At 26.0% G+C, this 14,183-nt stretch overlaps 1 protein-coding gene across 17 annotated transcripts in view; it reads left to right on the plus strand.

The window, feature by feature from the left end:
* The window catches only part of LOC117175996 (cAMP-specific 3',5'-cyclic phosphodiesterase), an 873,036-nt gene that overhangs the window by 852,888 nt on the left and 5,965 nt on the right, over nucleotides 1-14,183 (plus strand). For all 17 annotated transcript variants that reach the window (XM_033365929.1, XM_033365928.1, XM_033365927.1 and 14 more), the window contains 3 exons: nucleotides 4,298-4,561; nucleotides 7,191-7,290; nucleotides 13,116-13,765. In XM_033365929.1, coding sequence (XP_033221820.1) covers nucleotides 4,298-4,561; nucleotides 7,191-7,290; nucleotides 13,116-13,765 — 1,014 coding nt within the window. The remainder of the gene's footprint in view (nucleotides 1-4,297; nucleotides 4,562-7,190; nucleotides 7,291-13,115; nucleotides 13,766-14,183) is intronic.

The following is a 14,183-nucleotide window of genomic DNA, read 5'->3' on the forward strand; positions in this document are numbered from 1 at the left end:
AATATGTACTTTGTATTTTATTTTTTATTTTTTGAATTCGTTGCCAGATATCTCAGAACAAATCAAATTCCCGAGATTCCCACGAGTAGGACAAGGCAGTAGATAAAGAGAACTAGGTCAGACGGCATGTATAACCAAAAACTTCCGAATCTACTTACGCGAAAGCTACTACATTCAGCGAGGAAAGACCGACATGGTTAGACAAGACCCGCTGCTATGACATTTCCTTGTCCTCTACAATCCAAGCGCCCAGTGGGCAAAAAATTACTTTTTTCGTTCAAAATAACCTACAGACCACAAATATTGACCGATTTAAACGCAAAAAATGTGAAGAAAAAAAAAATGATAAAATTTTCCAGAGATTTGTCAAACCTAATTCTTTATTTAGTTGTTAATTTTTTTCTTAAAAAACAAACATGACGAAAAAAGTGGCTATTTTTTTTATCAGACGTTCCCGGTGCTCTAAAAAGAAAATTATTGCAAACGAATGCGCTTATTAGAGTAACATTAGGTAAAAAATTGCCATCATTATATAATAAACAAAAAATGTATAAGCACATTACTTGCTGAAGGAGGGCCTTCTATAATTTCTAATAAATTTACGTTTTTTAAGTTACTTTGCAAAAATTCGGATAAAAACAATATTACCATAGAGAAAGTTTCTTTTAAGATTATTCTTGTTAATATTATAAACAAAGTTAATAAACAGGCATTTATCGACAGAAAATTTTTTTTTCTCTCAGTTTCTTTAATCAGGAACTTTATTATAATTTTAGCAATATTTATCATTTGTTTATGAATTTTATGATTTATAAAGAAATATAATAAACAAATGCATTATTTTCGCGTTTGTCGACAACAATGTTTTTTAATGTTTGAGCACTTGAGTCTGAATCATCGTCAGCTCCACATTTTTTCAAGCTTAATGTTTTTTACAAGAAAAATGTTTCTGACGATTTATGAGTAATTTCAAGGCAAAATTAAAGTCTTGGCGAGACTCAAATATATAAAAAATCATTCAAAAAATAGATTTCTGACTATTTTTAGCTTAAAGATTCTGCTAGTACGTCATACAGGAAGTTAAGTCAAATACTTGCGTAATACTTTTTTTAATATAATAATTTCCCCTCCTGAAATTTTTTGTTTAATAAGGTCATATTTTTTGTAAAAATAGAGTACAAAAACACTTTAATAGAATTATTGACCAAAACATTTTTTGTTATAAATTAAAAAAACATAAAACAAAGATTACAATTTATTAAATTTTGTATAATCATTTTTTGCTGAGAAAAGCGTGTACCCTAAGGCAGAATCCAGGGGAATAAATCTAAAATTCAAAGAAATTTTCTTTGAAATAAAGAAATATTTTTTAAAGAAATTTCCAAAAGAAAAGTTCATTCTTTAAAGAAAAATCAAGTTCAAGAACTTTCTTGCTGAAAATACTGCAGGCTTACCGTGGTTGTTGTTCGATTTAAAGTCCTTTCAAAAAGTCAAAAAGTCAAAAAGTCAAAAATATTACTTTAATTGAAAAATGGGTGGTGAAGTAGGAGTGGAGGTGATCGGCTTACATTTTAATCGCGAAAAATGAGAACAATGGTTTGAATTCTACACAGGTGTGGCAAAGGAATTAGTGGCGTTTCATCTGGCCAATTAATGACACCATATCCCGAGAACAAGCGTCCTTTCACATAAAAAAATAAATTGAAAATAAAATTGAAATCTCCTTTTCTAAAAAATAGATTTAAGGGAAACCTTGTTACAGTGAATAACGCAACCTACAGTGGATAATAATTAAATAAGCGCGAAAATAAGAAAAAAGCATTTATTTTTATTTAGGCACACGTATATTGTATTAACTATTAATTAAATTAAATTAAATTAAATTAATTATTCTAAAAATATTAGTATTTGTAATTTATGGTTATCCACTGTAGGAAGGTTTCCCCTTTCCGCAGTGCCAATTAGATATTTTGAAGAAGACGAAGAAATTAATAATACTTTGTATCCTAATATAAATATTTTGAAAGTTACTCAACTAAGTTCTGTAAATTAAATGACATTCTAAAATGAAAAATTTATAAACGATTGTTGATATGAAATTTTCAAAACCTAAAAATGCTGAAGTTTTTAAATAATTTATTTTATGCAAAGAAATTAGAATTAGTGAATAAGAATTTGATCAAATCTAAGCTGATTTACTGAGCTAATTATTTTAGGTTGAAAAGACTATTATAATTTTGGTTAAAAATTGTGTTATTTGTTTGAAAACTCAATTATTTTATTGTCTTTCGGTAGAAAATCTTTTATAGTTGAAAATTCAATTATTTTGTTTAAAATGGATTATACTTTCATTTTAAATCTCAGAAAGTTAAAGCCTTACATTTTTTTAATTTATCTTCATTATTTGTTTATTCATTATTATTTATTTATTATTTTCATTAATTTTATGATTACATTTTTTTACCGAAAAATATTTCTTGGTTGAAAATTCATCTCTTTGGGTAAAACTTTGATTTTTCTTGTCTAAAAATTCAAAGTTTTAGTCGCAGGTTTCATTATTTTAATGAAAATTCCATAATTTTGTTAAAAAGTTATTCTTTTTAGTTAAAAATTCCACTATTGTTCTAGAAAATTCCGTTTCTTTTTATTCTTAAAAATAATTTTTTTTTTAATTTTCCCATTTGGTTAAAAATTCCTCTACTTGGTATACCTAATTTCTTAAAAATTGAATTCTTTATCTGAAGATTCATAATTTTAGTTAAAAATTCAATATTTTACTTAGAAATTTCACTTCTTTGTTAAAAATGTCTTCATTTGGGTTTGAAAATTAATTTCTTTTTAAATGTTTTTGTTTAGTTGAGAAATCAACTAATTAATTTACAGTTGAATTACTTCATTCAAAACTAATTTTTTTAAGTTAAAAATAAAATGTTTTATTCGAAAATTGAACTATTTTAGTATTGGTAGGAAATTGGTATTCGTTTAGCACAACATTTTTAATTTTTATTTTAAATTTCACCTCTGTTCGTATTTTTCTGTTAAAAATGCAACAGTTTGACTAAAATAAATTAATTTTGGTTACACCATTGAAGTTTTGCTAGAAAAATCATCTTTTTTAGTTAAGAAATGAACTATATGGTTGAAATTTCATATATATTTTTGAAAATGAATTTTATTGTTTGAAGGTTCATTATTTTAGTTGAAAAGTAATTTCTTTAATTGAAAATTCACTATTTAGTTGAAAATTCCTTCCTTCTTTAGGTAAATTATTGCTTTTGGTTGGAAATTAATATTTTTTATGTTAATAATTTATCTTTTTAAGTTCAAAAGTAGACTTAGTGGAAATTTTTTTTTGAAGATTCATCATTGACATTAAAAACTTACTTTTTTGGCTACAGGTTTAACTATTTTGTTTAAATGTCGACTGAAAATTTAACTATTTCAGTTTTTGTAGAAAATTAATCTTTTTTAATTGAAAATGCTACTGTTTTATTAAAATTAATCAGTTTTCATGATTTTACTATTTTATTGAAAATTTTTTCTGTTTTTTTGGGTAATTAGTTATTTAAACTGAATATTGAACTAATAAATTTTTTGGTGGAAAAATAATCTTTTTTAGTTGAAAATTTATTATTTTAATTGAAAATTCATTCTTTGAGTTGAAAATTGAACAATTTTGTTTAAATGTATCTTTTTACGTAGAAAATTCGACTACTTCATTTGAAGTTAAACTTCTTAGTGAAAAATTACTTTTTTTGCTTGAAGATTCATAATTTTTAATAAAAATGTATCTCTTTGGTTACAAACGTAACTATTTTTATTAAAAGTTTTTTTTTTAATAGACATTTTAAACTGAAACTCTTGTTCAACAGAAAATTTAATTTAATTCGGTAGAATATTTTTTAAAAATTCAAAATCGTAATTTTAGTTTAAAATTTTATTTTTGTTTGTTAAAAATGTGTTAAAAAACACTATTTTGTTGAGAATTTTTCTTTTTTGCTCGCAAATTAATTATTTAAACCAAAAATTGAACTCTTCAAATTTTTAATGTAAAAATAATTTTTTTAGTTGAAAATTCAACTATTTGGTAGATCAGTTATATATTTTGTTTGAAATTTCAATTTTTGTTAGAAAATTAATCTTTTTAGTTGCAAATTGAACTATTTGGTTAAAAGTTCATCTTTTTTTATTTAAAGTGTTAATTCGTTTAAATAGCAGTTACTAGGTAATTTTCAATTATTATTAAAGGGTTGTTTGATGTTATAGTTAAAATTGGAAATTAAAAATGATATTGCAGCTTCTGTCGGACATCGACAAGTGGGGAATCGACATCTTCAGAATAGGCGAACTCAGTAGTAACCGACCGTTGACCTGCGTGGCGTATACAGTCTTCCAGAGTCGTGATCTGCTCAATTCCCTACAAATTCCACCCAAGACCTTTGTTACCTTCATGATGACCTTAGAGGATCACTACGTCAAGGATAATCCCTTCCACAACAGCCTTCATGCAGCAGACGTCACACAATCTACGCACACTCTCCTCAACACTCCTGCACTCGAGGTAATTTAACTATTTTTAACTTAGCTTTTAGCCCTTATTTCCTCATTTTGCAGCTTTAAACATCCTACGAATGAAACTTTAATATTTTATTAGGGATTAGGGATTAGGGAACGTCCACATATTACGTGACGCTTTTTTCCCTCTTGTCGGGTGCTTTTCCCTGAAGCTACTTTTTTTCCTCTTGGAAATAAAAGAACAATAGAAATTGCATATATTTACTTGAGGAAAATTTTTTTTAAATAAGCTTGAATATATTTTTTTAATGTTTTAAAAGTATACTTTTCAAATTTTTGGCGGGAAGATGAGGCATTTTCATTGGGTCAGCGTTGGAAGTGAACATCAGTCTGATTAGCGCAGTACCACCTACGTGTGTGATCTGGTCGGATCAAAGTTCCGCGAAAATTCAAATAAGTAAAATTAGAAATTGCCCTTTAATACCAGAGAATGATTAAAATTTATAGTTTGTTTACAAAACAGATAAAATCTAAAGTTATACAGTTTGAAAAGAGAAAAAATAATATCTTAGGAACTGTTCTCAGTTTTTCTTGCAATGTTCCGAACTTCACAAATATAAAATTATAATTGACACTCTTTTTATTTGCTTTAAAAATTTGCTGAGAAAATTCATTAATAATTTGTATTTAACAAAATCATTATTTTATCCAATTTGAATCTTCACGGAACTTTGACCTATTTTGGTGGATACTTCGTTAGTCAATAGAGCCACTGCGTACTATTATTCTGATTGGTTCAAAGTTTTAAAGGAAGTTACGTTTCTAGGTCACAAAGTGGTTTGAATAGTTTTCGATACTTTTTTTAAATATTTTTTCTCGAAGGTGAAGTATGCAAAACAATTTTAAATTACCACAATTTTCAGAATTTTATGCAATATTTGAAAAATATATTATCTTAAATTTTTGCAAGAGCACGACTCTTGTTTTACCCTGTTTTAGAGAAACTTTCCCTTTTTCTTTTTTCACTTATCTTTTTAAAAATACAACTATTTTGTTTAAAGAATTTTTTTTTTGTCAAAAATTCAACTACTTGCTTGAATATTTAACTTCTTTGTTGAAAATTAATGTTTTTTTTTGGTTGAAGATTCATCTATTTGTTTGAAAATTTAACTATTTTGTCGGAAATAATTATTTTTTTAACTGAAAATATAAGTATTCCAGTTTTGTTTGCAAATTGATCTTTTTTAGTTTAAGATTCGACCATTTGGATGAAAAATCATCTTCGTTAGTTGAAAATTCAAGTATCAGGTTTAAAATTCATGTATTTTGTTGATCATTCAAAATATTCTATAAAAAATTAATCTTTTTTTGTAGAAAATAAATCTTCTTGGTTGAAAATTTAACTTTTTTGTATTAAAAACTCAACTGCTAGATTGAAAAATGATCTATTTTGGTTGCGAATTCTACTATTTTATTAAAAATTTGTCGTTTTTTTTTAAACTTCTGTTTTTTATTTTCAATTAATTTTTTTAAAATAATAATTATTACACGATTCGTTGAAAATTTATTTTTATGACAAATTAACTACTCGGTTTAAAGTTAAACTATTACTCTTGCAAAAGATTGCTTTTTTGTTGAAGATTCATAATTTTAGTTAACAATTCAACTATTTGGTCGTAAAAATCTGTTTTGTTGAAAATTAATTTTTTTTTTAAATATGAAACTATTTTTTGGAAAAATTAAATATTATTTTGAACACTCATTTTTTTGCTGTCAAAAATGTAGTTTTTTATACAAAAATGTAGCTGTTACATTGCTGGTTAAAAAGCACTAAACCATTATTGAAAAAAGCATGGACTGTTTTTAAAATCCGTCAAAATCGTCAAAAGAAAAACCGCTGTTTTAAAAAAAATTGTTCGTATTTTCTTATCAAATTTTTAGCATTAATTTTCCTTTTCTATTTTTCTATATTTTGCACAATTTTTTGAAAACTTACTTCCAAAATTATAGATTAAAAAAACTCTTGATTAAATTTTTTGCCTTGTTTTTCCCGCCATCAGAAGCTTAAGGAAAGTGAAAGTTAATTATTTACATTTTTATTAAAGAGTCGTTTTTTGTAAAAAAAACTGCCGGGTTATTTTAAATTCAAAGAAAAGTGTTTCCATCTTTTCCTAAAAATTGTGTATTGTTACAATTATTATAAAAGTTAAATAGCATAATTTTCAAATAAATGTTAATTTGCGGCAGATAAAAAATGGCCTTCTGTTGTAAAATAAATGTTTGTTAATACGTCGTAAGAGAATAACTTTTTCTAAATACAAATTTACATTCGTATAATTATTGTTTAATTATATAGTCACGAAATATGATAGCATCTGTTTTCCAATTGTTGCAGAAGTTCGCTCATTCCTGACAACACATACAATTATTTTTTTAATTCCCTTATTTCTGATAACACGCAAGATTTGTTAAAATTAAATATTGAAAAAATATTTAAAAAAAGATTTTTTATCATTTTTCGAAATTAATGTTTCCCTGGCACTAAGTCATCGAATCAAAATCTACTTTTTTTTGGCTGAATGAAGAAGTGAATTTTGAAAATTTTAGGACTAATTTTTTTAAGTAAATAAAATAAAAAATTAGTGACTGATACTCATTTTAAATTATTTTTTTAGTCCGTATTCACGCCCCTGGAAATCACAGCAGCTCTCTTTGCAGCGACAATCCACGATGTTGATCATCCTGGTCTTACGAATCAATTCCTGATTAATTCAAGTAAGTAGTCAGATAAAATATAATAAAATATAGAATAGTAATTTATCTAAATAAATATTTTTTATTAATTTAATAATTTAGTTTATGTATAATAATTAAATTTCATAAAGTAAATGTTTAAAAAAATGAATGTGTAATATAATAAAATATTTAATTAGAATGATAATATATAATAATTAGTAATAAAATCCTTCTTTCAAGAAATGAAAACCTCAATCCTTCGATTTTTTAAATTTATTCTAATCTTTCGAAATTACAAAAATCGCCTTGAAATGTTCCAGAAATTTTTTCGTCATTTTTAGAAATATTCAAACATTTTTTATATCTTTTTGAACTTTCAGTAGAAATTAATTATTTAAAATTTTTTTTAAATATATTAAAAATTTTCCCAGAAATCTTTTAAAAATGTTATTCTATCAAGTTTCTGCTTTCAAATTTCTTGAAAGCTTCGATATTTTCAGGAATCGACACTTTATTATAACTTATTAAAAATACTGTCGTATTTAAAAAAATGTTTTTTAACCTGTAAATCTTGTAAACAACTTTCAAAATTAATCAATTTTTCAATAAAATTTAAAAAACTCAATAAATATAAAAATTGCCTTTAAATATTATGGATTATTTTTCACAATTTTGGAAATCTTTTCAAGTGTTTTGAAATCCTTTCAAACTTTCATTCAAAATGAATTTTTTAAGAAGAAAAATGATTGGAAATTTCTAAACCTTTAAAATCTTTTAAATAACTTTTAAAATTAATAATATTTTCCTTAAATTCTATGTAAATTTTGCAAGCTTAAAAAAATTGCCTAAAATCTTATCTATTTTTTTTTGTTAGCAATTTTTAAAATATTTTGAAATCTTTTAAAATATTCTCTTAAAATAAATTTTTCCTAAACAAAGAATCGCTTCAAATTTCAATTAAAAGTTGAAAGAAATGTTTAATTTTTACAAGTTATAAATTATTTTTGCATCTTTTGAAATTCCTAAATATGTTTTAAACCCACTCGAAGTTTTCCTAATTACTTTTTTAATCTTTAAATATAAAAAATGTTTGCTTTAAATCTTCCACACTTTTTTTCACAATTTTTGAAAATTGTTTAAAATGTTTTAAAATTTTATTTTAATTTTCTTTAAAAAGTAAGATTTAAATGAAAAAATATTTAAAATTTTCCCAGGAACCTTAAAAAATGTTTATTATTCTTTTGAAACCTATCGAAATTCTTAAAAAGCTTTTAGATCTTCAGGAATACACATTTTATTTTAAGCTTTTTGAAATCTTTTGAAATGTTAAATTATTTGGAATCTTTTTAAAATGTTGAAACCTTAAAAATAAGTTTTAAATTAATTCGAATTTTTTCTAAAATTAAACAAAAACGTTATGCATAAAAATTGCCTTTAAATTTAAAATCTTTTACAATTTTTTGAAATACTAAAAAAATTCTTAAATCATTTTTCAAAATGAAAATTTTTTTTCAGGAATCTTAAGAAATTTTTGTATTTCTCATAAACCCTTTCAAAATTCTTTGAAAACTACTCGAACTTTTTCTAATATTTCGTTTTAAAATCTTCTCCTTTATTTTTTGTTTTATTTTTCAAAATAAACTTTTTTTTAAGTTTCTTAGGAATCTTAATAAATTCATTCTCTTGAAACATTAAAAAATTAGAAAAAAATCACATATTGCTTGAAGCTTTTTGAAATCCTTGAAAGATTTAAATTATTTTAAAATCTTTTTAAAACTTCAAAAATTCTACAAAGTTAAAAATAAATCTTCTAAAATTATTGTTTATTCACTAAAAAGTTTTTAAAAAATGGAAATTTAAATTTATAACATTTTATTGGAACTTTAAATGACAAATAAATTTTGTGTAATAAGTAAAATGTTCAAACTATGGAAAATTAAATGTAACTATTTTATTCAATGTTATTAATTTATAATCATTCAATTAAATATAAATGTAATTTTAAGTTTAAAAAATAGGTACAAATCTTTTCGAAATTAATATAGTTAATTTATCATATCGACATCGAGGAAAAGTGTCTCGAAAATAATATTTACATTAATTATTATTAAAATTTTAATAAAAATGATAATTTATTTGGAAATTTTTATTTACTAAATTGTTGGTTCAGTAAATTCGGAATAAAATAAAAAAATCGTAATGCCACGGATGGTATCGGACGACTAACCAGGTTACCTATTAAAAACTAGCCTTGACTTTGAAAGGTGATAGCGCCGTCCTAAATGTATATAAAAATATTTGTTTTAAACGTTTGGAAAGCTTATTAAATTCTGCGTTAAATGAGCTCTAGTTGAAATAATTTGACCTTGTGGGTATTGAATTATCGCATAAGAAAGACACAAATAAATTTTCTATTTTCAAGAACGTCGAACAACGGGGTGCGATAATGTATTTTAAATTTAGCTCACGCAAAAAAATTATTATTTCATGAATCCGTCAAGATTTTTTCATATTTAATGGCTCAAATCAAAGGCAATATCCTAGATATCACTTCAGTAAAATTTAAAATAATACAATTATTTTCTTAACTCCTGCCAAGAGTTAAACTTTTAACGTTATAATTTTTATTTTTAAACAGTTTTTATTTGAAGGCGAAATTGTTGAACATTTATAATTAATAATAATTGAACACTTATTATTTGTTGAAAAAATTGAGTAATTTTAAAAGATATTCAAAAGTTTTGAAAAGATTAAAAATTAATTTAAAACTTAAAATCATATCAAGTAATTCAAACGAAGTGTGTGAAAATTTCTTTCAGAAGTTCTAAACATATTTTAAAATGAATCTTTAAATATCCTGTTAAAATAAATATAAAAAATAAAAAATCATTTTCAATTTTTCACAGGGATATACAAAAATGTTTTTATTCTCTTGGAGCCTTTGACTTCTAACTTAAGTTGAAAAGAGCTTTTTTCATATAATTTTAAAACTATCAATTGGAACAGCCAATTTCACAAAAAAATTCTTATTCTTAGTAGAAACGGAAAATTTTCCAAAATATTGAAATTCTGAATTTGAACAGGGAATTTTAAATTGTTAACCAATTCTGAATTGGAACTGGAATTGATCCAGGAGAATAAAGATTCTCAATGGAAAATTGAATTTTTCTAACAAAATTATTTTTCTGTGTTGAAACGAGGTATTTTCGAAAAAATTAAAAATATAAATTACAACAGGGAATTTCACAAAAAAATTATAATCCTTCAAATTAGTTATAATGGAGAATTTTCGAAAAGAATTAAAATTTTGAATTTGAACAGGAAATTTTTTGAAAAGCATTAGTAGCTTCCATTTTATACGTTTAAATTATTAAGCATTTTAAAACAAAATTGCTGAATAAAACAACGTTTAAACTTCAATTTTCAAAATTTTAAATTCAAGAGTTTCACTTTGAGTGCTTTCATTTGCAGTTTAGTTTTTATTTAACCGAATAGATCAATTTTAAACAAAAAGATCAATTTGCAACAAAAAATAGAATAGTTAAATTTAGAGTGAGAATTTTTTTTAGTTCAATTTTTAACGAAAATGTCAAATTTTCAACAAAAAAAGTTAAAAGTCCATCAAAAAAATATTTTCGACGAAAAATGGAAAAGTTGCATTTTTAGTCAAAAAAATTGATTTTCCATTAAACAACAAATTAATTTTCAAAAAAAAAAGAAATGAAATATCAAACAAAATGATTAATTTTCTACAAAAAAAAAGCATCTTTTACGCAAATCCATAAATCTTTAACTTAGATTTTTAAATAGATTAATTTTACATTAAAAAAAGATAAATTTTCAACAAAAAGTAGAATAGTTTAATTTAAAGTTAGAGAAATAAGCTTTTAACAACAAACTAACATTTTAAAAAATTAATGAAATTTCAACTAAAATTATTACTTTTCTACAAATAAAGCATTTTTTTTACGAAAATTCATATATTTTCAACAAAATATTTTAGTATTTAATGCACTTTTCAACAATAAAGACCAATTTTCAACAAAGTAGATGAATTTTTAACTAAAAAAGATACATTTTTAACAACAAATAAAATAGTTTAATTTTCAGTTGCAAAAATTAGTTTTTAAGAAAATTAAATATATTTTCACCGAATCAGATATATTTTCATCGAAACGAATGAATTTTCTACAAAAAAACTAATGAACAATCAAAGAAATAAATTTTAAAATAAATTCTCTATATAAAAAGAATAATTTTTTACAGAATACATAAATTTTTAACCAAATATTTTAATTAGTCGCCAAGAAGATTAAGATTCTAACACAAAAGACATAGTTTCAACAAAAGACAGAAATTTCCAAGTGATATTGTAATATTTGAAAAGAAAAGTTTTCAACCAAATCCTTGAATCTTCCATTTAAAAATATATTTTATAACACAAAAATAGAATAGTTCATTTTTCAATTATAACAAAATTAATTCGAAAAAAAGAAAGTTGAACGAAATAAATTAATTTTCTATAAAAGAGATGAATTTTCTAATAAATTGAAGATTTTTAAAACCAAAAAAAAAATATTCTTCAACAAATTAGTTCAAATTTCAGAAAAAAAAGGAATTCTCAATTTAAAAAAATGTTATAGTTAATATTTCAAACAAAAAAAGATTTTTATATAAAATCAAAACCATGAGAATTCAACCAAAATAGTATTTTATTCCACTCTCAACCGTGGCCACCTTTTGGCTCTGAAAAGCGGGTCCGCAGCATTTTTCTATAGCTTTGTTCGCACCTCGAATTCTGATCGACTAATTTTTTCTTTCGCTCTACAAATTACACTTGCGCCCCGCAATTTTTACTTTCGCCCCGCTAATTTTATTTTCGCCTCGCAAATTTTACTATCGCCACGCTGTTTTACTTTCGCCCCGCTGATTTAACTTTGGCCTAGCTGATTGTACTTTGGCCTAGTTGATTTTACTTTCGCACCGCTAAATTTACTTTCGCCCCGCCAATTTTACTTTCGCCCCGCTGATTTTACTTTCGCCCCGCCAATTTTACTTTCGCCCCGCTGATTTTACCTCTGCTCTGCTGATTTTACTCTTTCCCTGCTGATTTTACTTTGGCCTCGCTGATTTTACTTTCGCCCCGCTGATTTTACTTTCGTCCCGCAATTTTTACTTTCGTTCCGTTGATTTTACTTTCGCTTTGCAAATTTTACTTTCGCTCCGCTAGTTTTACTTTCGCCCGGAAAATTTTACTTTCGCCCCGCAAATGCGGTTTGCGGGAAATATCTGCTATTTTCGCCTCTATTTTCAGGGGCAAAACCGTTTCGGCCGAGTATGTAATAAAAGATTAACTTTCGGAAAAATAGTTCCATTCTGAACTTCCATTTTTCAAATGGAAAAAAGTTTAGCTTCAGAGTTCCAATTTTTTAATTGTATTGGCCATAAAAAATATTTGAAACCCGAGGAAAAACCAGGAAATGGCCTCGAATGATAATAGACTAATTTTTCCTTTCGCCTCGCAAATTTCACTTTCGCCCCGCAAATTTGAATTTTGCCCCGCTTATTTTACTTTCTCCCCGCTGATTTTACTTTCGCCCCGCAAATGCGGTTTGCGGGAAATATATGCTATTTTCGCATCTATTTTCAGGGGTAAAGCCGTTTCGGCCGAGTGTGTCATAAAAGATTAATTTGCAGCAAAACAGTTCCATTCTGAACTTTTATTTTTCAAATGGAAAAATGTTTAGCTTTAGAGTTCCCATTTTTTAATTTTATTAGCCTTAAAAAAATGTTTGTGAACCGGGAAAAGCCCGGAAATTATGTTCTTTGATTAAAACGGACATTCTCTTTTCTGTTTTAAACAGGTTCAGAACTCGCTCTGATGTACAACGACGAATCGGTGCTCGAAAACCACCACCTGGCAGTGGCTTTCAAACTCCTGCAGAATGATGGCTGTGACATCTTTGTAAACATGACGAAGAAGCAGCGTCAGACTCTAAGGAAGATGGTGATAGATATGGTGCTTTCGACAGACATGTCAAAGCACATGACTCTTCTGGCTGATCTAAAAACCATGGTGGAGACGAAAAAAGTCGCCGGATCAGGAGTCCTTCTTCTGGACAACTACACAGACAGAATACAAGTCCTGGAAAACCTGGTGCACTGCGCCGACCTGTCCAATCCCACGAAACCGCTTCCACTTTATCGGCGATGGGTTGCTCTTCTGATGGAGGAGTTCTTCCTCCAAGGGGATAGAGAGAGGGAGCAGAACATGGACATCAGTCCCATGTGTGACAGACACAGTGCCACCATAGAGAAGTCTCAGGTTGGATTCATTGACTACATCGTCCATCCACTCTGGGAAACCTGGGCTGATCTGGTTCATCCGGATGCTCAAGAGATTCTAGACACCTTGGAGGAGAATCGAGACTGGTATCAATCCATGATTCCACCTTCACCACCTTCGGATGATCAGTCGAATGACCAGCAACAGTCCGACAGGATACACTTCCAGGTAATTATTTTCAGGGTCTAAAGTCTTTCGAATTTTCAACTAAACCTTACTTTCCTCTCTTCCGATTCAATACAAATATTCAAAATAATCAATTATTCTTCAGATAATTCAGAAAAAGAATTGAAAACCCAAAAGCAATCCCTTCCAACTCAATAAAGTCATTGAGAACAACAATTTTCTTCCTCCCAACTCGATAAAATTTGAAAACGATTGAAAACGAAAATTTCATTCCTACAAATCAATAAAAATGCTCAAAAATGAATTTTTGGAAATTCACTTATCAGAAGAAAACAAAAATCCAGAGATTTTTTATGAAAATGGGGCAAGAAAATTTCTTTTTTATAAAAAATGTGAATTTTCCACGAAAAATGTGATAGTTGCATTTTCTGCCAAGCAAATTAATTATCTTGATTGTTAT

Source organism: Belonocnema kinseyi, chromosome 7, assembly GCF_010883055.1.
Source record: "Belonocnema kinseyi isolate 2016_QV_RU_SX_M_011 chromosome 7, B_treatae_v1, whole genome shotgun sequence".
In the NCBI taxonomy this organism is placed as follows: Eukaryota; Metazoa; Arthropoda; class Insecta; order Hymenoptera; family Cynipidae; genus Belonocnema; species Belonocnema kinseyi.